The sequence below is a fragment of the Pleurodeles waltl genome, chromosome 1_1 (assembly GCF_031143425.1).
Source record: "Pleurodeles waltl isolate 20211129_DDA chromosome 1_1, aPleWal1.hap1.20221129, whole genome shotgun sequence".
NCBI lineage: Eukaryota > Metazoa > Chordata > Amphibia > Caudata > Salamandridae > Pleurodeles > Pleurodeles waltl.
This window is the reverse complement of record NC_090436.1, coordinates 8,386,126-8,408,984: the sequence shown is the minus strand read 5'-3', so window position 1 is coordinate 8,408,984 and position 22,859 is coordinate 8,386,126. Positions and strand designations below refer to the sequence as shown.

Here is a 22,859-nt window from a genome sequence, read left to right as displayed (position 1 = left end):
CCTCTCTTCCCTCTTCTCTCTCTCCTCTTTTGTCTCTCTCTCACACTCTCTCTCGCTCTCCCTCCTCTCTCTCCTATTTTCTCTCTCTCTCTTTGTCTTTTCTGACTCCTCTCTCCTAGCTTCTCTCTCTCTCTTCTCTCCTTCCCCCCTCTTCCTCTCTCTTATCCCCTATCTTTACTCTCTCTTCTGTCCTTCTTTCTCTCTTCCTCTCTCTTTCTTCTCTCTCTGTGTCTCTTCTCTTCTCTTCTCTCCCTCTTCTCTCTCTCTCATATCTCTCTCTCCCTCTCGCTTCTCCTCTTTTTCTTCCCCTCTCTCTCTCTTGTCTCTATTTCTCACCTCTCTCCTTTCTCCCCCTCACTTCTCCCCTCTCCCTGTTTCCATCTGTCTCTCTCTCTTCCTCTCCCTTTCTCTTCCTCTTCCTCTCTTCTCTCTCTCTCTCTCTCTCCTCTATCTCCCATCTCTCTCTTGTCTCTCCCTCTCTCCTACTCCCTCTGCCTCTTTCTCTGTCTGTCTTTCTCTCACTGTATCTGTCTATCCCCCCTCTCTCGTCTCTCTCTTCCTCTCTCTGTCCCTCCCTCTCTTTCTCCCTCTCCGTCTGTCTCTCCCTTTCCCTCTTTCTCTCTCTCTGCCTCTGTCTCCATCTGCCTCTCTTTGTCACCCCCCCTCTGCCTCTTACCATGTTCTGTACCCCACAATGAGGTCTGTCTCTCGCTGTCTTCTCCATCTCTCTCGTTCTATCTCTCTCTCCCCCCTCTCTCTCTTTCTATCTCTCTCTGCCCCTCACTCTCGCTTCTTCTCTCTCTCTCCCTCTCTCTTCTTCTACCTCTATCTTCTCTCTTTCGCCCCCTCTCTCTCTCTCTGTCGCTTTCTCTGTCTATCTGTCTGTCTCTCTTATCTCTCTCGCCCTCTCCCTCTGTCTGTTTCTCTGTCTGTCTTTCTCTCACTCACTCTATCTCTATAGCCCCCCACTCTCTCTCTCTTGCTCTCCCCTCCCTCTATTTCTCGCTCGCTGCCTCTCTCTGTCTCTTTTTCGTTCTCGCCCTCTCCCTCTGTCTCTTTCTCTGTCTGTCTGTTTTTCTCTCACTGTCTACCCCCCTCTCACTGTCTCTCTCCCCCTGTCCTATGCCCTCCCCACCAGCTCCCTCTGAGGCACCTCTCTTTCTACCTCTCTGTTCTCCCCACCAGCTCCCTCTGAGGCACCTCTCTTTCTACCTCTCTGTTCTCCCCATCAGCTCCCTCTGAGGCACATCTCTCTCTCTCTCTGTCCTATGCTCTCCCCATCAGCTCCCCTGATGTACCTCTGGGACTGTCGTATGTTCTCCCATCAGCTCCCTCTGATGTACCTCTGTGATTGTCGTATGTTCTCCCATCAGCTCCCTCTGATGTACCTCTGTGATTGTCGTATGTTCTCCCATGAGCTCCCTCTGATGTACCTCTGTGATTGTCGTATGTTCTCCCATGAGCTCCCTCTGATGTACCTCTGTGATTGTGGTATGTTCTCCCTCTGATGTACCTCTGTGATTGTGGTATGTTCTCCCTCTGATGTACCTCTGTGATTGTCGTATGTTCTCCCATGAGCTCCCTCTGATGTACCTCTGTGATTGTCGTATGTTCTCCCATGAACTCCCTCTGATGTACCTCTGTGATTGTCGTATGTTCTCCCATCAGCTCCCTCTGATGTACCTCTGTGATTGTCGTATGTTCTCCCATGAGCTCCCTCTGATGTACCTCTGTGATTGCGGTATGTTCTCCCTCTGATGTACCTCTGTGATTGTGGTATGTTCTCCCTCTGATGTACCTCTGTGATTGTCGTATGTTCTCCCTCTGATGTACCTCTGTGATTGTGGTATGTTCTCCCTCTGATGTACCTCTGTGATTGTCGTATGTTCTCCCATGAGCTCCCTCAGAGGCACCTCTCTCTCTGTCCTATGCTGCCCCCCTCAGGTCCCTCTGATGTACCCCTCTCTTGCAGACCTCCACCGCTGCGCCCTCTTCTGCCTGCTCCAGGTGGGCGCCGAGATCCATGACACGGAGATGGTGCTGGTGGACAGAACCGTCACAGACATCTGCTTCGAGAGCGGAGTTGTGTTGTAAGTCACCGCAGGAGTAAAGCTGTGTGCCGTTCTCCATAGTGACCCCCCTACTACCAGAGCCCCCCCCCCCCCGCTGTAGACTGGCAGTGCAGGGTCCAACACCCCCCGGCCACAAACATCACCCACCACCCCCTATCAGTGACCCCTGGGGTGACCCCTTGCCGCTGTGCCCTACCCCGTTCTCCATAGTAACCCCCCTACTACCAGAGCCCCCCCCCCCCCGCTGTAGACTGGCAGTGCAGGGTCCAACACCCCCCGGCCACAAACATCACCCACCACCCCCTATCAGTGACCCCTGGGGTGACCCCTTGCCGCTGTGCCCTACCCCGTTCTCCATAGTGACCCCCCTACTACCAGAGCCCCCCCCCCCCCGCTGTAGACTGGCAGTGCAGGGTCCAACACCCCCCGGCCACAAACATCACCCACCACCCCCTATCAGTGACCCCTGGGGTGACCCCTTGCCGCTGTGCCCTACCCCGTTCTCCATAGTGACCCCCCTACTACCAGAGCCCCCTCCCCCCCGCTGTAGACTGGCAGTGCAGGGTCCAACACCCCCCGGCCACAAACATCACCCACCACCCCCTATCAGTGACCCCTGGGGTGACCCCTTGCCGCTGTGCCCTACCCCGTTCTCCATAGTGACCCCCCTACTACCAGAGCCCCCTCCCCCCCGCTGTAGACTGGCAGTGCAGGGTCCAACACCCCCCGGCCACAAACATCACCCACCACCCCCTATCAGTGACCCCTGGGGTGACCCCTTGCCGCTGTGCCCTACCCCGTTCTCCATAGTGACCCCCCTACTACCAGAGCCCCCCCCCCCCCCGCTGTAGACTGGCAGTGCAGGGTCCAACACCCCCCGGCCACAAACATCACCCACCACCCCCTATCAGTGACCCCTGGGGTGACCCCTTGCCGCTGTGCCCTACCCCGTTCTCCATAGTGACCCCCCTACTACCAGAGCCCCCCCCCCCCGCTGTAGACTGGCAGTGCAGGGTCCAACACCCCCCGGCCACAAACATCACCCACCACCCCCTATCAGTGACCCCTGGGGTGACCCCTTGCCGCTGTGCCCTACCCCGTTCTCCATAGTGACCCCCCTACTACCAGAGCCCCCTCCCCCCCGCTGTAGACTGGCAGTGCAGGGTCCAACACCCCCCGGCCACAAACATCACCCACCACCCCCTATCAGTGACCCCTGGGGTGACCCCTTGCCGCTGTGCCCTACCCCGTTCTCCATAGTGACCCCCCTACTACCAGAACCCCCCCCCGCTGTAGACTGGCAGTGCAGGGTCCAACACACCCCAGATACAAGCATCACCTACCGCCCCCTATCGGTGACCCCTTGACCGCTGTGCCCTACACCGTTCTCCATAGTGACCCCCCTGCTACCAGAGCCCAGACCCCTCTACCCCCCCCCCACTGTAGACTGGCAGTGCAGGGTCCAACCCCCCCAGGCCACAAGCATCACCCCCACTGTGTCAGTGACCCCTGGAGCTCTGTACCCTACACCATTTCAATAGTGGCCCTACTACCAGCAGGTGTCTCTGTGGGATTATTGATTGCTGGTCTGGTGGGTGCCACAGATCCTGCAGTGCCTCTTTACACCAGCAGGTGTTGCTGTAAGATGATTGATAGCTGGTCTGGTGGGTGCCACAGCTCCTGCAGTGCCTCTTTACACCAGTAGGGGTCGCTGTGGGATTATTGATTGCTGGTCTGGTGGGTGCCACATTGCCTGCAGTGCCTCTTTACACCAGCAGGTGTCGTTATGGGATTATTGATTGCTGGTCTGGTGGGTGCCACGTCTCCTGCAGTGCCTCTTTACACCAGCAGGTATCAGATTATTGATCGCTGGTCTGGTGGGTCTACCAGGCCAGAGATCTCTGCCCCAAGAGTGACCCCTACTGCCCTGGTGTGGCACTGCAGGAGCTGTGACATGAACCAGACCGAGGTCATTGCTCCAACAGTGACCCCTGATGTCATCAGATGACACTGCAGGAGCTGTGACAGCCACCAGAGCAGAGATCACTGCATCAAGAGTGACCCCTGCTGCCCTGGCCTGGCATTGCCTGAGCTGTGACACCCCCTCTCAGACCTGAGATTACAGCCCCAAAAGTGACCCCTGCTGCCTAGGACTGACACTGCAGGAGATGTGTCAAACCCACCAGACCAGAGATCACTGCCTCAAGAGTGACCCCTGCTGCCCTCGGCTGGCATTGCATGAGCTGTGACACCCCCATTCGAGAAGAGATCACTGCCTCAAGAATGACCCCTGCTGCCCTGGCCTGGCATTGCATGAGCTGTGACACCCCCACCAGGGCAGAGATCACTGCCTGAAGAGTGACCCCTGCTGCCCAGGACTGGCACTGCAGGAGATGTGTTACCCCTACCAGACCAGAGATCACTGCCCAAGAGTGACCCCTGCTGCCTAGGACTGACACTGCAGGAGATGTGACACCCCACCAGACCAGAGATCACTGCCTTAAGAGTGCCGCCTGCCACCCTGGACTGGCATTGCATGAGCTGTGACACCCCCATTCGAGAAGAGATCACTGCCTCAAGAGTGACCCCTGATGCCCTAGCCTGGCATTGCATGAGCTGTCACACCCCTTTCAGAGCAAAGAGATCACTGCCGAAGAGTGACCCCTGCTGCCCAGGACTGTCACTGCAGAAGATGTGTCACCCCTACTAGACCAGAGATCACTGCCCAAGAGTGACCCCTGCTGCCCTGGCATTACATGAGCTATGACACCCCCACCAGAGCAGAGATCACTGCCCCAAGAGTGACCCCTGCAGCCCAACACTGACACTGCAGGAGATGTGATACCCCCTCCCCCCCAAGACCAGAGATCACTGCCCGAGAGTGACCCCTGCTGCCCGGGACAGGCATTACATCCCCTCACCCAGACCAGAGATCACTGCCCAAGAGTGACCCCTGCTGCCCAGGACTGGCATTACACCCCCACCCAGACCAGAGGTCATTGCTCCCAGCATGGATCCCTTCTGCCCTGTCCTCTCTCTGCATGTGTACTGCCCTCTAGACTCACCAGTTGCCGGTAGTGTCTGTTCTAACACTGGTTCTGCCCCTCTGGTTCCAGTAACGATGCCGGTCCGGACTTTGAGCTGAAGGTGGAGATTTACAGCTGTGGCACCGAGGAGGACTTCTCCCTCTCCGGCACCCCCAAGAAGCTGGCCAGCAAGCTCAGCAGCTCCTTGGGGCGCTCGTCCGGCAAGAGGATTCGAGCGACGCTGGACGGCGTTGGACCGGTCAGCAATGGAGGTGGCAACCCGCTGCTGCTGCCTGCCCCCACCGTGGCGTGAGTGTCCTTGTGCTGGGATAGTATCAGTGGGGTGGGCACTAGTGGGCAGTGGGGTGGGCACTACTGGGCAGTATCAGTGGGGTGGGCACTACTGGGCAGTATCAGTGGGGTGGGCAATACTGGGCAGTATCAGCAGATGGGCACTACTGGGCAGTATCAGCAGGGTGGAAACTACTAGGCAGTATCAGTGGGGTGGGCACTACTGGGCAGTATCAGCGGGGCAGACACCACTGGGCAGTATCAGTCGGGTGGGCACTACTGTACTGGGCAGTATCAGCGGGGTGGACACTACTGGGCAGTATCAGCGGGGTGGACACAGGGTGGACACTAGTGGGCAGTATCAGCGGGGTGGACACTACTGGTGAGTATCAGCGCAGTGAACACAGGGTGGATACTACTGGGCAGAATCAGCGGGGTGGACACAGGGTGGACACTACTGGGCAGTATCAGCGGGGTGGACACAGGGTGGACACTAGTGGGCAGTATCAGCGGGGTGGGCACTATTGGGCAGTATCAGCGGGGTGAGCACTACTGGGCAGTATCAGTGGGGTGGACACTACTCTGCAGAATCAGTGGGGTGGGCACTACTGAGCAGTATCAGTTGGGTAGTGTAGGAGGCTGGACTGGCTTGTAGTGAGTACCAAGGGGTACTTACACCTTGCACCAGGCCCAGTTATCCCTTATTAGTGTATAGGGTGTCTAGCAGCATAGGCTGATAGATAATGGTAGCTTAGCAGAGCAGCTTAGGCTGAACTAGGAGACGTGTGAAGCTACTACAGTACCACAAGTGTCACTTGCACAATATCATAAGAAAACACAATACACAGATATACTAAAAATAAAGGTACTTTATTTTTATGACAATATGCCAAAGTATCTTAGAGTGTACCCTCAGTGAGAGGATAGGAAATATACACAAGATATATATACACAATAGCAAAAATATGCAGTATAGTCTTAGAAAACAGTGCAAACAATGTATAGTTACAATAGGATGCAATGGGGACACATAGGGATAGGGGCAACACAAACCATGGCCCTCATTCTGATTCTGGCGGGCGGCGGAGGCCACCCGCCAGAATTCAGCCCTCCATAATACCGCTCCGCGGTCAAAAGACCGCGGAGGGTATTATGAGTTTTTCCCTGGGCTGGCGGGCGGTCTCCAAAAGACCGCCCGCCAGCCCAGGGAAAAACTCCCTTCCCACGAGGATGCCGGCTCGTAATCGAGCCAGCGGAGTGGGAAGGTGCGACGGGTGCTGTTGCACCCGTCGCGTATTTCACTGTCTGCAAGGCAGACAGTGAAATACATTTTGGGGCCCTCTTACGGGGGCCCCTGCAGTGCCCATGCCGTTGGCATGGGCACTGCAGGGGCCCCCAGGGGCCCCGCGACTCCCCCTCCCGCCATCCGGTTCCCGGCGGGAGAACCGCCAGGAACTGGATGGCGGGAGGGGGAGTCGGAATCCCCAAGCCGGCGCAGCAAGCTGCGCCGGCTTGGAGGATTCCTTGGGGGCATCGGGAAACCGGCGGGAGACCGCCGGTTTCCCTTCTCTGACCGCGGCTAAGCCGCCGTGGTCAGAATGCCCCGCGGGGCACCGCCGGCCTGTCGGCGGTGCTCCCGCCTGCCGCGGCCCTGGCGGTTCTATACCGCCAGGGTCGTAATGAGGGCCCATATACTCCAAAAGTGGAATGCGAACCACGAATGGACCCCAAACCTATGTGACCTTATAGACGGTCGCTGGAACTATTAGAAAATAGTGAGAGTTAGAAAAATAACCCTCCCCAAGACCCTGAAAAGTGAGTGCAAAGTGCACTAACGTTCCCCAAAGGACAAAGAAGTCGCGTTAGAGGAATAATGCAGGAAAGACACAAACCAACAATGCAACAACGATGGATTTCCAACCTTGGGTACCTGTGGAACAAGGGGACCAAGTCCAAAAGTCACAAGCAAGTCGGAGATGGGCAGATGCCCAGGAAAAGCCAGCTGTGGGTGCAAAGAAGCTTCTACTGGACAGAAGAAGCTGAGGTTTCTGCAGGAACGAAAAGGGCTAGAGACTTCCCCTTTGGTGGACAGATCCCTCTCACTGTGGAGAGTCGTGCAGAAGTGTTTCCCGCCGAAAGAACGCCAACAAGCCTTGCTAGTTGCAAATCGTGTGGTTAGCGTTTTTGGATGCTGCTGTGGCCCAGGAGGGACCAGGAGGTCGCAAATTGGACCAGGAGGTAGAGGGGACGTCGAGCAAGACAAGAAGCCCTCTTAGCAGCAGGTAGCACCCGGAGAAGAGCCAGAAACAGGCACTACGAGGATGCATGAAACGGTGCTCACCCGAAGTTACACAAAGGGGTCCCACGTCGCCGGAGACCAACTTAGAAAGTCGTGCAATGCTGGTTAGAGTGCCGTGGACCCAGGCTTGGCTGTGCACAAAGGATTTCTGCCGGAAATGCACAGGGGCCGGAGTAGCTGCAAAAGTCCGGGTTCCCAGCAATGCAGTCTAGCGAGGTGAGGCAAGGACTTACCTCCACCAAACTTGGACTGAAGAGTCACTGGATTGTGGGGGTCACTTGGACAGAGTTGCTGGATTCGAGGGACCTCGCTCGTCGTGCTCAGAGGAGACCCAAGGGACCGGTAATGCAGCTTTTTGGTGCCTGAGGTTGCAGGGGGAAGATTCCGTCGACCCACGGGAGATTTCTTCGGAGCTTCTAGTGCAGAGAGGAGGCAGACTACCCCCACAGCATGCACCACCAGGAAAACAGTCGAGAAGGCGGCAGGATCAGCGTTACAGAGTTGCAGTAGTCGTCTTTGCTACTATGTTGCAGTTTTGCAGGCTTCCAGCGCGGTCAGCAGTCGATTCCTTGGCAGAAGGTGAAGAGAGAGATGCAGAGGAACTCGGATGAGCTCTTGCATTCGTTATCTATAGTTTCCCCAGAGACAGAGACCCTAAATAGCCAGAAAAGAGGGTTTGGCTACCTAGGAGAGAGGATAGGCTAGCAACACCTGAAGGAGCCTATCAGAAGGAGTCTCTGACGTCACCTGGTGGCACTGGCCACTCAGAGCAGTCCAGTGTGCCAGCAGCACCTCTGTTTCCAAGATGGCAGAGGTCTGGAGCACACTGGAGGAGCTCTGGACACCTCCCAGGGGAGGTGCAGGTCAGGGGAGTGGTCACTCCCCTTTCCTTTGTCCAGTTTCGCGCCAGAGCAGGGCTAAGGGGTCCCTGAACCGGTGTAGACTGGCTTATGCCGAATTGGGCACATCTGTGCCCAAGAAAGCATTTCCAGAGGCTGGGGGAGGCTACTCCTCCCCTGCCTTCACACCATTTTCCAAAGGGAGAGGGTGTAACACCCTCTCTCAGAGGAAGTCCTTTGTTCTGCCATCCTGGGACAAGCCTGGCTTGACCCTAGGGGGGCAGAAACCTGTCTGAGGGGTTGGCAGCAGCAGCAGCTGCAGTGAAACCCCAGGAAAGGCAGTTTGGCAGTACCAGGGTCTGTGCCACAGACCACTGGGATCATGGGATTGTGCCAACTATGCCAGAATGGCATAGAGGGGGCAATTCCATGATCATAGACATGTTACATGGCCATATTCGGAGTTACCATTGTGAAGCTACATATAGGTAGTGACCTATATGTAGTGCACGCGTGTAATGGTGTCCCCGCACTCACAAAGTCCGGGGAATTGGCCCTGAACAATGTGGGGGCACCTTGGCTAGTGTCAGGGTGCCCTCACACTAAGTAACTTTGCACCTAACCTTTACCAGGTAAAGGTTAGACATATAGGTGACTTATAAGTTACTTAAGTGCAGTGTAAAATGGCTGTGAAATAACGTGGACGTTATTTCACTCAGGCTGCAGTGGCAGGCCTGTGTAAGAATTGTCAGAGCTCCCTATGGGTGGCAAAAGAAATGCTGCAGCCCATAGGGATCTCCTGGAACCCCAATACCCTGGGTACCTTAGTACCATATACTAGGGAATTATAAGGGTGTTCCAGTAAGCCAATGTAAATTGGTAAAATTGGTCACTCGCCTGTTAGTGACAATTTGGAAAGAAATGAGAGAGCATAACCACTGAGGTTCTGGTTAGCAGAGCCTCAGTGAGACAGCTTAGGCACCACACAGGGAACACATACATATAGGCCACAAACTTATGAGCACTGGGGTCCTGAATAGCAGGGTCCCAGTGACACATAACAAACATACTGAAAACATAGGGTTTTCACTATGAGCACTGCGCCCTGGCTAGCAGGATCCCAGTGAGACAGTGAAAACACCCTGCCATACACTCACAAACAAGCCAAAAGTGGAGGTAACAAGGCTAGAAAGAGGCTACTTTCTCACACCCCCTCCCCCCCAAACGAAGGACAATAAGGCTAACCTTGGCCAGTTGACACTTTATTGTCTAAGTGGTGATAAGTAGAGAGTAGCTCTGCAATAGACTGGTTACTCCCTTTATCATCCACTATATGGTTACTTCCCTGTGGGGATGTAAACCACCCTGTTTGAAGTTTTCTAGCTAAGCCACAATGTGAAGATGTATTTTCAGAGTTTCTATCAGTAAGTTTTAGTTTAGAGCAGTGGGAATTGTCCACTGAACCTATTTGTGGTGATGGAAATGCCAGACAGGGATGCTGTCTCAGAAAAGCCATAGCTGGGCAGAAACGTTGTCCATATGGCTGGAAGAGAGAACAGGGATGCTGTTTCTCTTGGGTTGGAGCAGGGCAGGGATGCTGTCCTATGAGCTCCACACTAGGGCAGGGATGCTGTCCTAAGTGTTGTGAGGCAGTGCAGAATTTCTGCACTAAAGTTTCTCTGGGAGGGTTGGAGGGATGCTCCATGTTAACTAAAATGGTGCTCTTTTTCTCACCAATGTTAGTTAACCCACAGAGAGGTACTTCTACCTCAGGGAGTACAGTTTTGCCAACTGGTGATTCCCTTGGAACAGGTGCCACCCCAGGAGAGGTTTCTCCCACCACAGGAATGGTATCCTGAATGGTAGGGTGGTTAGGGGATACTGTGATACCCCTTTTACCTGTTGTTGGAGAGGGATCCTGAGTTTTCAGGCCTTCTCTCCTTTGCTTTTTCATTTCAGTAGAAATGAGAGGGAACAATTCCTCAGGGATGCCCAGCATGGCTGCATGGGCATAAAACTCTACATCAGCCCAACCTGAGGCCTCTAGGTCATTACCTAAGAGACAGTCTACAGGTAAGCTAGGTGATACCACCACCTGCAAGGGGCCAGTAACTCCACCCCAACTAAACTGAATTATAGCTAAGGGAAGAAACTTAGTGGAGTTATGGACATCAATAATCTTATACTGTTGTCCAATGATGTGTTGATCAGGGTGTACTAGGTTTTCAGTCACCAAAGTGATAGTGGCACCTGTGTCCCTGTAGGCCAAGGCCTCAACACCATTTATTGAAACTGTCTGCCTGTACTTATCCATTGTAAGGGGACAAGCAGCCAGTGTGGCAAGGCCAATGCCACTAGGTGTGACAGAAACTGTCTTGGGACTGACTACCCCAGTTTCTACTATGGACCCATAAGTGAACCCAACTACACCCTTAACTTGACTGTTGCCAGCAGTCCCACCACTAGTACCACTACTGCTAGGGGCACTAGAGCTTGATGTATTAGTGGTGGTAGGCTCAGGGGGTTTACCTGGACAGGACTTATCCCCTGGCCTATGGCCTCTGTTTTTACACACCAAGCACCAATGCTTTTTAAATTGTGTAGGTTGAGAAGAAGAGGAAGAATTTGTTTTATCTCCACCCCCTGAAGAGTGTTTAAGATTTGAAGTGGGATCTTTGGTTTTACCCTTATCCCCATGCTTATCTTGAGATTTTTCACCATCTTTCTTCTTATTGTTCTCTTTGTCACCCCCTGTATGAACTTTTCTGTTCACCCTTGTTCTGACCCATTTGTCTGCCTTCTTTCCCAATTCTTGGGGAGAGGTCAGATCAGAGTCCACCAAGTACTGGTGCAACAAATCAGACACACAATTATTAAGAATATGCTGTCTCAGGATCAAGTTATACAGGCTGTCATAATCAGTAACTTTACTGCCATGTAACCACCCCTCCAAGGCCTTCACTGAATGGTCAATGAAATCAACCCAGTCTTGTGAAGACTCCTTTTTGGTCTCTCTGAACTTTATCCTGTATTGTTCAGTGGTTAAGCCATAACCATCCAGGAGTGCATTCTTAAGAACTTTGTAATCATTGGCTTCACTTTCTTTCACAGTAAGGAGCCTATCCCTACCTTTTCCACTAAATGATAGCCATAGGATAGCAGCCCACTGCCTTTGAGGGACATCCTGTACAATACAGGCCCTCTCAAGTGCAGCAAACTACTTGTTAATGTCATCCCCCTCCTGATAAGGGGGAACTATCTTGTGCAGATTCCTGGAATCATGCTCTTTTGCAGGATGACTATGGGGAATACTGCTGCTGCCACCATGGGTTTCAAAACCCAACTTCTGTCTTTCCTTCTCTAGTTCTAAAGACTGTCTATCCAAATCCAGCTGTTGCTTTTTAAGCTTCAGTCTGGTTTGTTCCACCCTCAACTTATTGAGTTCCCTCTCTAACAATCTGTCATCAGGGTTGGTGGGAGGGACATTTCTAGATACAGAGGTATGATGGGAATGAACAGAAGGAGACCTGTCCCTTACAGAGGGCACCCTAACAGCTTGGCTGACAGTGTAATGTGAGAGCACATCATCTGTATGATGTGACTCCACCTCAGTACCAACTATGCTAGACTGTCTTGTAATGGGCAGGCTAAGAAGTTTCTTTCCTGAACCTTTACCTGGGGGAGTCCCTGGATCAGATTGGGAACCATTAGCTACTTTTTCAACAGATGGGGCACTTTTAGCCTTATCTTGTTCTCTAAGCATGTTAAGTAACAATTCCCAGGAAGGATTCTTCCCTACACTCAAACCTCTCTCTACACAGAGACTCCTTGCTCCTTTCCAGCTAAGGTGGTCATATGCAAGTTTGGACAGATCAACATTTTGGCCTGTGCCAGACATTTTTAGAGAGAGTTAAAGTGATAGAAAAAGAAAAAAAAGTTTTCAGAACTTTTTAGAAAGACAGAAAAAAACTTTTTAAACTTTTAAGAACTTTTTAGAAAGTTTAGAAGTACTTTTCAGCACTTAGAAAAGAGTGAAAAGAGGAAATGCAAAACTTTTTGGTTATGTGTATATACACTGAACTTGTTTTGTATATTTTTCTCTTATGAAAAGTACAATGACAAGAGTGGTAAGTAGTCTCAAAGCACTTATCCCACCGCTGCACAACCAATGTAGGAGGCTGGACTGGCTTGTAGTGAGTACCAAGGGGTACTTGCACCTTGCACCAGGCCCAGTTATCCCTTATTAGTGTATAGGGTGTCTAGCAGCTTAGGCTGATAGATAATGGTAGCTTAGCAGAGCAGCTTAGGCTGAACTAGGAGACGTGTGAAGCTACTACAGTACCACTTAGTGTCATATGCACAATATCATAAGAAAACACAATACACAGTTATACTAAAAATAAAGGTACTTTATTTTTATGACAATATGCCAAAGTATCTTAGAGTGTACCCTCAGTGAGAGGATAGGAAATATACACAAGATATATATACACAATAGCAAAAATATGCAGTATAGTCTTAGAAAACAGTGCAAACAATGTATAGTTACAATAGGATGCAATGGGGACACATAGGGATAGGGGCAACACAAACCATATACTCCAAAAGTGGAATGCGAACCACGAATGGACCCCAAACCTATGTGACCTTGTAGAGGGTCGCTGGAACTATTAGAAAATAGTGGGAGTTAGAAAAATAACCCTCCCCAAGACCCTGAAAAGTGAGTGCAAAGTGCACTAAAGTTCCCCTAAGGACAAAGAAGTCGTGTTAGAGGAATAATGCAGGAAAGACACAAAGCAACAATGCAACAACGATGGATTTCCAACCTTGGGTACCTGTGGAGCAAGGGGACCAAGTCCAAAAGTCACAAGCAAGTTGGAGATGGGCATATGCCCAGGAAATGCCAGCTGCGGGTGCAAAGAAGCTTCTACTGGACAGAAGAAGCTGAGGTTTCTGCAGGAACAAAAAGGGCTAGAGACTTCCCCTTTGGTGGACAGATCCCTCCCGCCATGGAGAGTTGTGCAGAAGTGTTTTCCCGCCGAAAGAACGCCAACAAGCCTTGCTAGCTGCAAATCATGCGGTTAGCGTTTTTGGAAGCTGCTGTGATCCAGGAGGAACCAGGAGGTCGCAAATTGGACCAGGAAAGAGAGGGGACGTCGAGCAAGACAAGGAGCCCTCTTAGCAGCAGGTAGCACCCGGAGAAGTGCCAGAAACAGGCACTACAAGGATGCGTGAAATGGTGCTCACCCGAAGTTACACACAGGGGTCCCACGTCGCCGGAGACCAACTTAGAAAGTCGTGCAATGCAGGTTAGAGTGCCGTGGACCCAGGCTTGGCTGTGCACAAAGGATTTCCGCCGGAAGTGCACAGGGGCCGGAATAGCTGCAAAAGTCGCGGTTCCTAGCAATGCAGTCTAGCGAGGTGAGGCAAGGACTTACCTCCACCAAACTTGGACTGAAGAGTCACTGAACTGTGGGGGTCACTTGGACAGAGTTGCTGGATTCGAGGGACCTCGCTCGTCGTGCTGAGAGGAGACCCAAGGGACCGGTAATGCAGCTTTTTGGTGCCTGCGGTTGCAGGGGGAAGATTCCGTCGACCCACGGGAGATTTCTTCGGAGCTTCTAGTGCAGAGAGAAGGCAGACTACCCCCACAGCATGCACCACCAGGAAAACAGTCGAGAAGGCGGCAGGATCAGCGTTACAGAGTTGCAGTAGTCGTCTTTGCTACTATGTTGCAGTTTTGCAGGCTTCCAGCGCGGTCAGCAGTCGATTCCTTGGCAGAAGGTGAAGAGAGAGATGCAGAGGAACTCGGATGAGCTCTTGCATTCGTTATCTAAAGTTTCCCCAGAGACAGAGACCCTAAATAGCCAGAAAAGAGGGTTTGGCTACCTAGGAGAGAGGATAGGCTAGCAACACCTGAAGGAGCCTATCAGAAGGAGTCTCTGACGTCACCTGGTGGCACTGGCCACTCAGAGCAGTCCAGTGTGCCAGCAGCACCTCTGTTTCCAAGATGGCAGAGGTCTGGAGCACACTGGAGGAGCTCTGGACACCTCCCAGGGGAGGTGCAGGTCAGGGGAGTGGTCACTCCCCTTTCCTTTGTCCAGTTTCGTGCCAGAGCAGGGCTAAGGGGTCCCTGAACCGGTGTAGACTGGCTTATGCCGAATTGGGCACATCTGTGCCCAAGAAAGCATTTCCAGAGGCTGGGGGAGGCTACTCCTCCCCTGCCTTCACACCATTTTCCAAAGGGAGAGGGTGTAACACCCTCTCTCAAAGGAAGTCCTTTGTTCTGCCATCCTGGGACAAGCCTGGCTTGACCCCAGGGGGGCAGAAACCTGTCTGAGGAGTTGGCAGCAGCAGCAGCTGCAGTGAAACCCCAGGAAAGGCAGTTTGGCAGTACCAGGGTCTGTGCTACAGACCACTGGGATCATGGGATTGTGCCAACTATGCCAGGATGGCATAGAGGGGGCAATTCCATGATCATAGACATGTTACATGGCCATATTCGGAGTTACCATTGTGAAGCTACATATAGGTAGTGACCTATATGTAGTGCACGCGTGTAATGGTGTCCCCGCACTCACAAAGTCCGGGGAATTGGCCCTGAACAATGTGGGGGCACCTTGGCTAGTGCCAGGGTGCCCTCACACTAAGTAACTTTGCACCTAACCTTTACCAGGTAAAGGTTAGACATATAGGTGACTTATAAGTTACTTAAGTGCAGTGTAAAATGGCTGTGAAATAACGTGGACGTTATTTCACTCAGGCTGCAGTGGCAGGCCTGTGTAAGAATTGTCAGAGCTCCCTATGGGTGGCAAAAGAAATGCTGCAGCCCATAGGGATCTCCTGGAACCCCAATACCCTGGGTACCTTAGTACCATATACTAGGGAATTATAAGGGTGTTCCAGTAAGCCAATGTAAATTGGTAAAATTGGTCACTAGCCTGTTAGTGACAATTTGGAAAGAAATGAGAGAGCATAACCACTGAGGTTCTGGTTAGCAGAGCCTCAGTGAGACAGTTAGGCACCACACAGGGAACACATACATATAGGCCACAAACTTATGAGCACTGGGGTCCTGACTAGCAGGGTCCCAGTGACACATAACAAACATACTGAAAACATAGGGTTTTCACTATGAGCACTGGGCCCTGGCTAGCAGGATCCCAGTGAGACAGTGAAAACACCCTGCCATACACTCACAAACAGGCCAAAAGTGGGGGTAACAAGGCTAGAAAGAGGCTACTTTCTCACAGGTAGACACTACTAGGCAGAATCAGTGGGGTGAGCACTACTGGACAGTATCATTGGGGTGGACACTACTGGGCAGTATCAGTGGGGTGGGCACTACTGGGCAGTATCAGTGGGGTGGGCACTACTGGGCAGTATCAGCGGGGTGGACACTACTGGACAGAATCAGCAGGGTGGACACTACTGGGCAGTATCAGTGGGGTGGGCACTACTGCGCAGTATCAACGGGTGGACACTACTGGGCAGCATCAGCGGGACGGTCACTACTGGGCAGTATCGGCAGGGTGGGCACCCTCGGGCAGTATCAGCACGGTGGGCACTACTGTGCAGTATCTGCGGGGTGGGCACTACTGGGCAGTATCAGCGGGTGGACACTACTGGGCAGTACCAGGGTGTATTGAGCTAATGTGCGGATGGAGGGTGGGGGCAGTATCAGAGCGGTAGACACTACTGGGCAGTATGAGTAGGGTGGACACCCCTGGGCAGTATCAGTGAGTTGGGCACCACTGGGCAGTATCAGTGGGGTGGGCACTACTGGGCAGTAGAGCGGGTGGACAATACTTGACAGTACCAGGGGGTATTGAGCTAATGTGCGGATGGAGACTGGGGGCAGTATCAGAGGGGTGGACTCTACTGGGCAGTATCAGCAGAATTGGCACTACTGGGCAGTATCAGCGAGGTCGACACTATTGGGCAGTACCAGAGGGTGTTGAGCTAATGCGCAGATGGGGGCAGTATCAGAGGGGTGGACACTACTGGGCAGTATCAGCAGGGTGGACACTACTGGGCAGTACCAGGGGGTGGGCACTACTGGGCAGTATCAGCAGAATGGGCACTACTGGGCAGTATCAGCGGGGTGGACACTATTGGGCAGTACCAGGGGGTGTTGAGCTAATGCGCGGATGGAGGCTGGGGGCAGTATCAGAGGGGTGGGCACTACTGGGCAGTATCAGCGGGGTGGACACTACTGGGCAGTACCAGGGGGTGTTGAGCTAATGCGCAGATGGAGGCAGGGGGCAGTATCAGAGGGGTGGACACTACTTGGCATTATCAACGGAGTGGGCACTACTGGGCAGTATCAGTGGGCTGGACACTACTGGGCAGTACCAGGAGGTGTTGAGTTAATGGACAGATGGAGGCCGGGGGCAGTATCAGAGGGGTGGACACTACTGGGCAGTATTAGAGGGGTGGTCACTACTGGGCAGTACCAGGGGGTGTTGAGCTAATGGACAGATGGAGGCCGGGGACAGTATCAGCGGGGTGGATACTACTGGGCAGTATCAGCAGGGTGGACAGTACTGGGCAGAATCAGAGGGTGCTGAGAGAATGCGCTGACTGTGGGCAGTATTAGCGGGTGGCCACTACTGGGCAGTACCAGGGGTTGTTGAGCTAATGCGTGGATAAAGGTTGGGGACAGAATCAGCGAGGTGGACACTGCTGGGCAGTATCAGCGGGGTGGGCACCAATGGGCAGTATCAGCAGAATGGGCACTGCTGGGCAGTATCAGCGGGGTGGACGCTATTGGGCAGTACCAAGGAGTGTTGAGCTAATGCGCGGATGGAGGCTGGGGGCAGTATCAGATGGGTGGAGACTACTGGGCAGTATCAACAGGGTGGACACTGCTGGGCAGTATCAGCGGGGTGGACACTACTGGGCAGTATCAGCAGGGTGGACAGTACTGGGCAGAATCAGAGGGTGTTGGGAGAATGCACTGGCTGTGGCCAGTATCAGTGGGGTGGACACTACTGGGCAGTACCAGGGAGTATTGAGAAAATCCACAGGCGGGGGGTTGGGGCAGTTCCAGAGGGGTGGACACTAATGGGTAGTACCAGGAGGTGTTGAGATAATGGGCGGGCGGAGGCTGTGGGCAGTATCAGTGGAGTAGACACCACCTTCCCAGTGTTAACATTAATGGGCAGTACTATGAGGTCCTTAGCTATTATGGGGACAGAGGCAGTAGGCAGTATCAGAGGGGTGAATACTACTGGGCAATACCAGGGGTGTTGCGATAATGTGCAGGCGGAGGCCGTGGGCAGTACCAGAGGGGTAGACACCATCCTCCCATTGGTAGCACTAATGTAGAGTACTAAGAGATGTTAAACTAATGCGCTGGATGTGGGCAGTATCAGAGGGTAGACACTAACGGGCAGGTCTAGGTGATGTTGATCTAATGGGGCTGTGGATTTGGGCAGTATCAGAGAGGCAGTGGTGTCTCTAATGGGCATTACTGTGGGGTGCTTAGCTAAAGCATGGGCTCTGGGCAGTATGAGGGGAGCGTTGATGTAATGCACAGGCTGTTTCTGTGGGCAGCGTCAGTGGGGTTCACACAATCCTCCCATTGTGACATTAGTGAGCAGTACTATGGGGGGCTGAGCCAGCACGTGGGCTGTGGGCAGTATCATGGGGCCACAGTCCCCTAGGGACTGTTTAGCAAAGGCTCCGGGCAGTGTTAGGCACAGCCCTAAATGCCAGTACCGTACTGTATTTAGCTAATACGCTGGCTGTGGGCAGTATTTTGGAAGGTACTGATCTTTCATTGTTGACACTAACGGGCAGTACTAGGGGGTATTGAGATAACGTGGGGGCTCCAGAGTGTGTTATACTAGACCCTCCAGGACAGTACTATAGAGTGTTAAGGTAAAGGGCAGACTGTGGGCAGTATGAGGGAAGACACCATCCTGCCACTGCTTGTACTAATGGGCAGTACAAAGAAGAGCTCAGCTAATGAATGAGTGCTGGGCAGTATCAGGGTAGATACTGACAGGCAGGACTGTGGGGGTTGACCTAATGCACGCGATCTACACAGCTTTAGATGAGGCCCTAAGGAGCAGTACCTTGGGGTGTTGACCTAATGTGCTGGTGGAGGGCAGTACTAGGGGAGGCACCAGACGACATCTATAGGCAGTACTAGGGGGTGTTGAGCTAATGTACCTAGAGTGGGCAGTATTAGACGAGTCACCGACCTCCTATTGGTGACACCTACAGGCAGTACTAGGGGGTGTTGAGTTAATGTACATACTGTGGGCAGTATTAGACGAGTCACTGACCTCCCATTGCTGATACTGCAGGCAGTACTAGGGGGTGTACATACTGTGGGCAGTTTTAGACGAGTCACCGACCTCCAATTGGTGACACCTACAGGCAGTACTAGGGGGTGTTGAGTTAATGTACATACTGTGGGCAGTATCAGACCTGAGTCACCGACCTCCCATAGCTGATACTGCAGGCAGTACTGGGGGTGTTGAGTTAATGTACATACTGTGGGCAGTATTAGACGAGTCACCGACCTCCCATTGTTGATACTGCAGGCAGTACTAGGGGGTGTTGAGTTAATGTACATACTGTGGGCAGTATCAGACCTGAGTCACCGACCTCCCATTGCTGATACTGCAGGCAGTACTAGGGGGTGTTGAGTTAATGTACATACTGTGGGCAGTATTAGACGATTCACCGACCTCCCATTGCTGATAATGCAGGCAGTACTAGGGGTGTTGAGTTAATGTACATACGGTGGGCAGTATTAGACCTGAGTCACCGATCTCCCATTGGTGACACCTATAGGCAGTACTAGGGGGTGTTGAGCTAATGTACGTACTGTGAGCAGTATTAGACGAGTCACTGATCTCACATTGCTGATACTGCAGACAGTACTAGGGGGTGTTGAGTTAATGTACATACTGGGCAGTATTAGATGAGTCACCGACCTCCCATTGCTGATACTGCAGGCAGTACTAGGGGGTGTTGAGTTAATGTACATACTGTGGGCAGTATTAGACCTGAGTCACCGACCTCCCATTGCTGATACTTCAGGCAGTACTGGGGGTGTTGAGTTAATGTACATACTGTGGGCAGTATTAGACGAGTCACCGATCTCCCATTGCTGATACTGCAGGCAGTACTAGGGGGTGTTGAGTTAATGTACATACTGTGGGCAGTATTAGACGAGTCACCGACCTCCCATTGCTGATACTGCAGGCAGTACTAGGGGGTGTTGAGTTAATGTACATACTGTGGGCAATATTAGACGAGTCACCGACCTCCCATTGCTGATACTGCAGGCAGTACTGGGGGTGTTTAGTTAATGTACATACGGTGGGCAGTATTAGACCTGAGTCACCGATCTCTCATTGCTGATACTGCAGGCAGTACTAGGGGGTGTTGAGTTAATGTACATACTGTGGGCAGTATTAGACTAGTCAACGACCTCCCATTGCTGATACTGCAGGGAGTACTGGGGGTGTTGAGCTAATGTATGTACCGTGGGCAGTATTAGAGAGTCACCGACCTCCCATTGCTGATACTGCAGGCAGTACTAGGGGTGTTGAGTTAATGTACATACTGTGGGCAGTATTAGACCTGAGTCACCGACCCCCCATTGCTGATACTGCAGGCAGTACTGGGGGTGTTGAGTTAATGTACATACGGTGGGCAGTATTAGACCTGATTCACCGATCTCTCATTGCTGATACTGCAGGCAGTACTGGGGGGTGTTGAGTTAATGTACACACTGTGGGCAGTATTAGACGAGTCACCGACTTCCCATTGCTGATACTGCAGGCAGTACTGGGGGTGTTGAGCTAATGTACGTACTGTGGGCAGTATTGAATCTGAGTCACCGACCTCCCATTGCTGATACGGCAGGCAGTACTAGGGGTGTTGAGTTAATGTACATACTGTGGGCAGTATTAGACGAGTCACCGACCTCTCATTGCTGATACTGCAGGCAGTACTGAGGGTGTTGAGTTAATGTATATACTGTGGGTAGTATTAGACCTGAGTCACCGACCTCCCATTGCTGATACTGCAGGCAGTACTAGGGGGTGTTGAGTTAATGTACATACTGTGGGCAGTATTAGACTAGTCACCGACCTCCCATTGCTGATACTGCAGGTAGTACTAGGGGGTGTTGAGCTAATGTACGTATTGTGGGCAGTATTAGACTAGTCACCGACCTCCCATTGCTGATACTGCTGGCAGTACTAGGGGGTGTTGAGTTAATGTACGTACTGTGGGCAGTTTTAGACGAGTCACCGACCTCCGATTGCTGATACTGCAGGCAGTACTAGGGGGTGTTGAGCTAATGTACGTACTGTGGGCAGTATTAGACCTGAGTCACCGATCTCCCATTGCTGATACTGCAGGCAGTACTAGGGGGTGTTGAGCTAATGTATGTACTGTGGGCAGTATTAGACGAGTTACCTACCTCCCATTGCTGATACTGTAGGCAGTACTGGGGGGTGTTGAGTTAATGTACATACTGTGGGCAGTATTAGACGAGTCACCGACCTCCCATTGCTGATACTGCAGGCAGTTCTGAGGGTGTTGAGTTAATGTATATACTGTGGGTAGTATTAGACCTGAGTCACCGACCTCCCATTGCTGATACTGAAGGCAGTACTAGGGGGTGTTGAGTTAATGTACATACTGTGGGCAGTATTAGACTAGTCACGGACCTCCCATTGCTGATACTGCAGGCAGTACTAGGGGGTGTTGAGCTAATGTACGTATTGTGGGCAGTATTAGACTAGTCACCGAGCTCCCATTGCTGATACTGCAGGCAGTACTAGGGGGTGTTGAGTTAATGTACGTACTGTGGGCAGTTTTAGACGAGTCACTGACCTCCCATTGCTGATACTGCAGGCAGTACTGGGGGTGTTGAGTTAATGTACCTACTGTGGGTAGTATTAGACCTGAGTCACCGACCTCCCATTGCTGATACTGCAGGCAGTACTAGGGGGTGTTGAGTTAATGTACATACTGTGGGCAGTATTAGACTAGTCACCGACCTCCCATTGCTGATACTGCAGGCAGTACTAGGGGGTGTTGAGCTAATGTACGTATTGTGGGCAGTATTAGACTAGTCACCGACCTCCCATTGCTGATACTGCAGGCAGTACTAGGGGGTGTTGAGTTAATGTACGTACTGTGGGCAGTATTAGACGAGTCACCGACCTCCCATTGCTGATACTGCAGGCAGTACTAGAGGGTCTTGAGTTAATGTACGTACTGTGGGCAGTATTAGACTAGTCACCGATCTCCCATTGCTGATACTGCAGGCAGTACTAGGGGGTGTTGAGTTAATGTACGTACTGTGGGCAGTTTTAGACTAGTCACCGACCTCCCATTGCTGATACTGCAGGCAGTACTAGGGGGTTTTGAGTTAATGTACGTACTGTGGGCAGTTTTAGACGAGTCACCGACCTCCCATTGCTGATACTGCAGGCAGTACTAGGGGGTGTTGAGTTAATGTACGTACTGTGGGCAGTTTTAGACGAGTCACCGACCTCCCATTGCTGATACTGCAGGCAGTACTGGGGGTGTTGAGTTAATGTACGTACTATGGGCAGTATTAGACGAGTCACCGACCTCCCATTGCTGATACTGCAGGCAGTACTAGGGGGTCTTGAGTTAATGTACGTACTGTGGGCAGTATTAGACCTGAGTCACCGTCCTCCCATTTGCTGATACTGCAGGGAGTACCTCATATCCCACTCCCAAGTGGTCCGTGCACATCTGTGGTTCGCTAACTACACTGCGCCCCCGGCTGATGGAAGGTAGCATAAGTATAAGGGACAGAACAGTATGGGCAGTAGAGAGGGCAGCAGCAGGGCAGTAATACCGGAGGCACTAGCACAGTACTTCCTTGATGCTCTGATCCACCCGTTCCTGCAGCCTGTAGTACCCATGCGTCACCAGCAGGTGCTGCTGTCGATCACTTGTTCTGTACACTTCTGCCATCTAGTGTTGGGCGTGGAGATTGCAATTTGTTTTTCTGTGAAGGTTTTGGTTCCGAGGTGACACGTGATACCTCCCAGAAACCCATAATGCACAGGACATAGGGCCGCATTGGAAGGGAAACTCCATCACAAAGATGACGGATATCCTGTCTGCTGTATTACAAGTGTCATAGTATATAACACAGTTGGACTGCAATGTATGGGCTATCCCTCACATTCATGAAGGGATATCCGTTCCTCCAAACCTTGAGTGAGGCCCTTAAACTCCTCCTCCAATTGTTTTTTCCCGTCATCGGGTTCCGTGGTACATTTTTGAGCATTCCACATCTAAATTAAAAAATAGCTCT

General features: G+C 52.2%; 1 protein-coding gene across 8 annotated transcripts in view; it reads left to right on the top strand.

Annotated features, from left to right (window-relative positions):
- The window catches only part of RTKN (rhotekin), a 442,062-nt gene that overhangs the window by 375,460 nt on the left and 43,743 nt on the right, over positions 1–22,859 (top strand). For all 8 annotated transcript variants that reach the window (XM_069205591.1, XM_069205617.1, XM_069205546.1 and 5 more), the window contains exons 5-6: positions 1,973–2,090; positions 5,189–5,407. In XM_069205591.1, the coding sequence (XP_069061692.1) occupies positions 1,973–2,090; positions 5,189–5,407 (337 nt within the window). The remainder of the gene's footprint in view (positions 1–1,972; positions 2,091–5,188; positions 5,408–22,859) is intronic.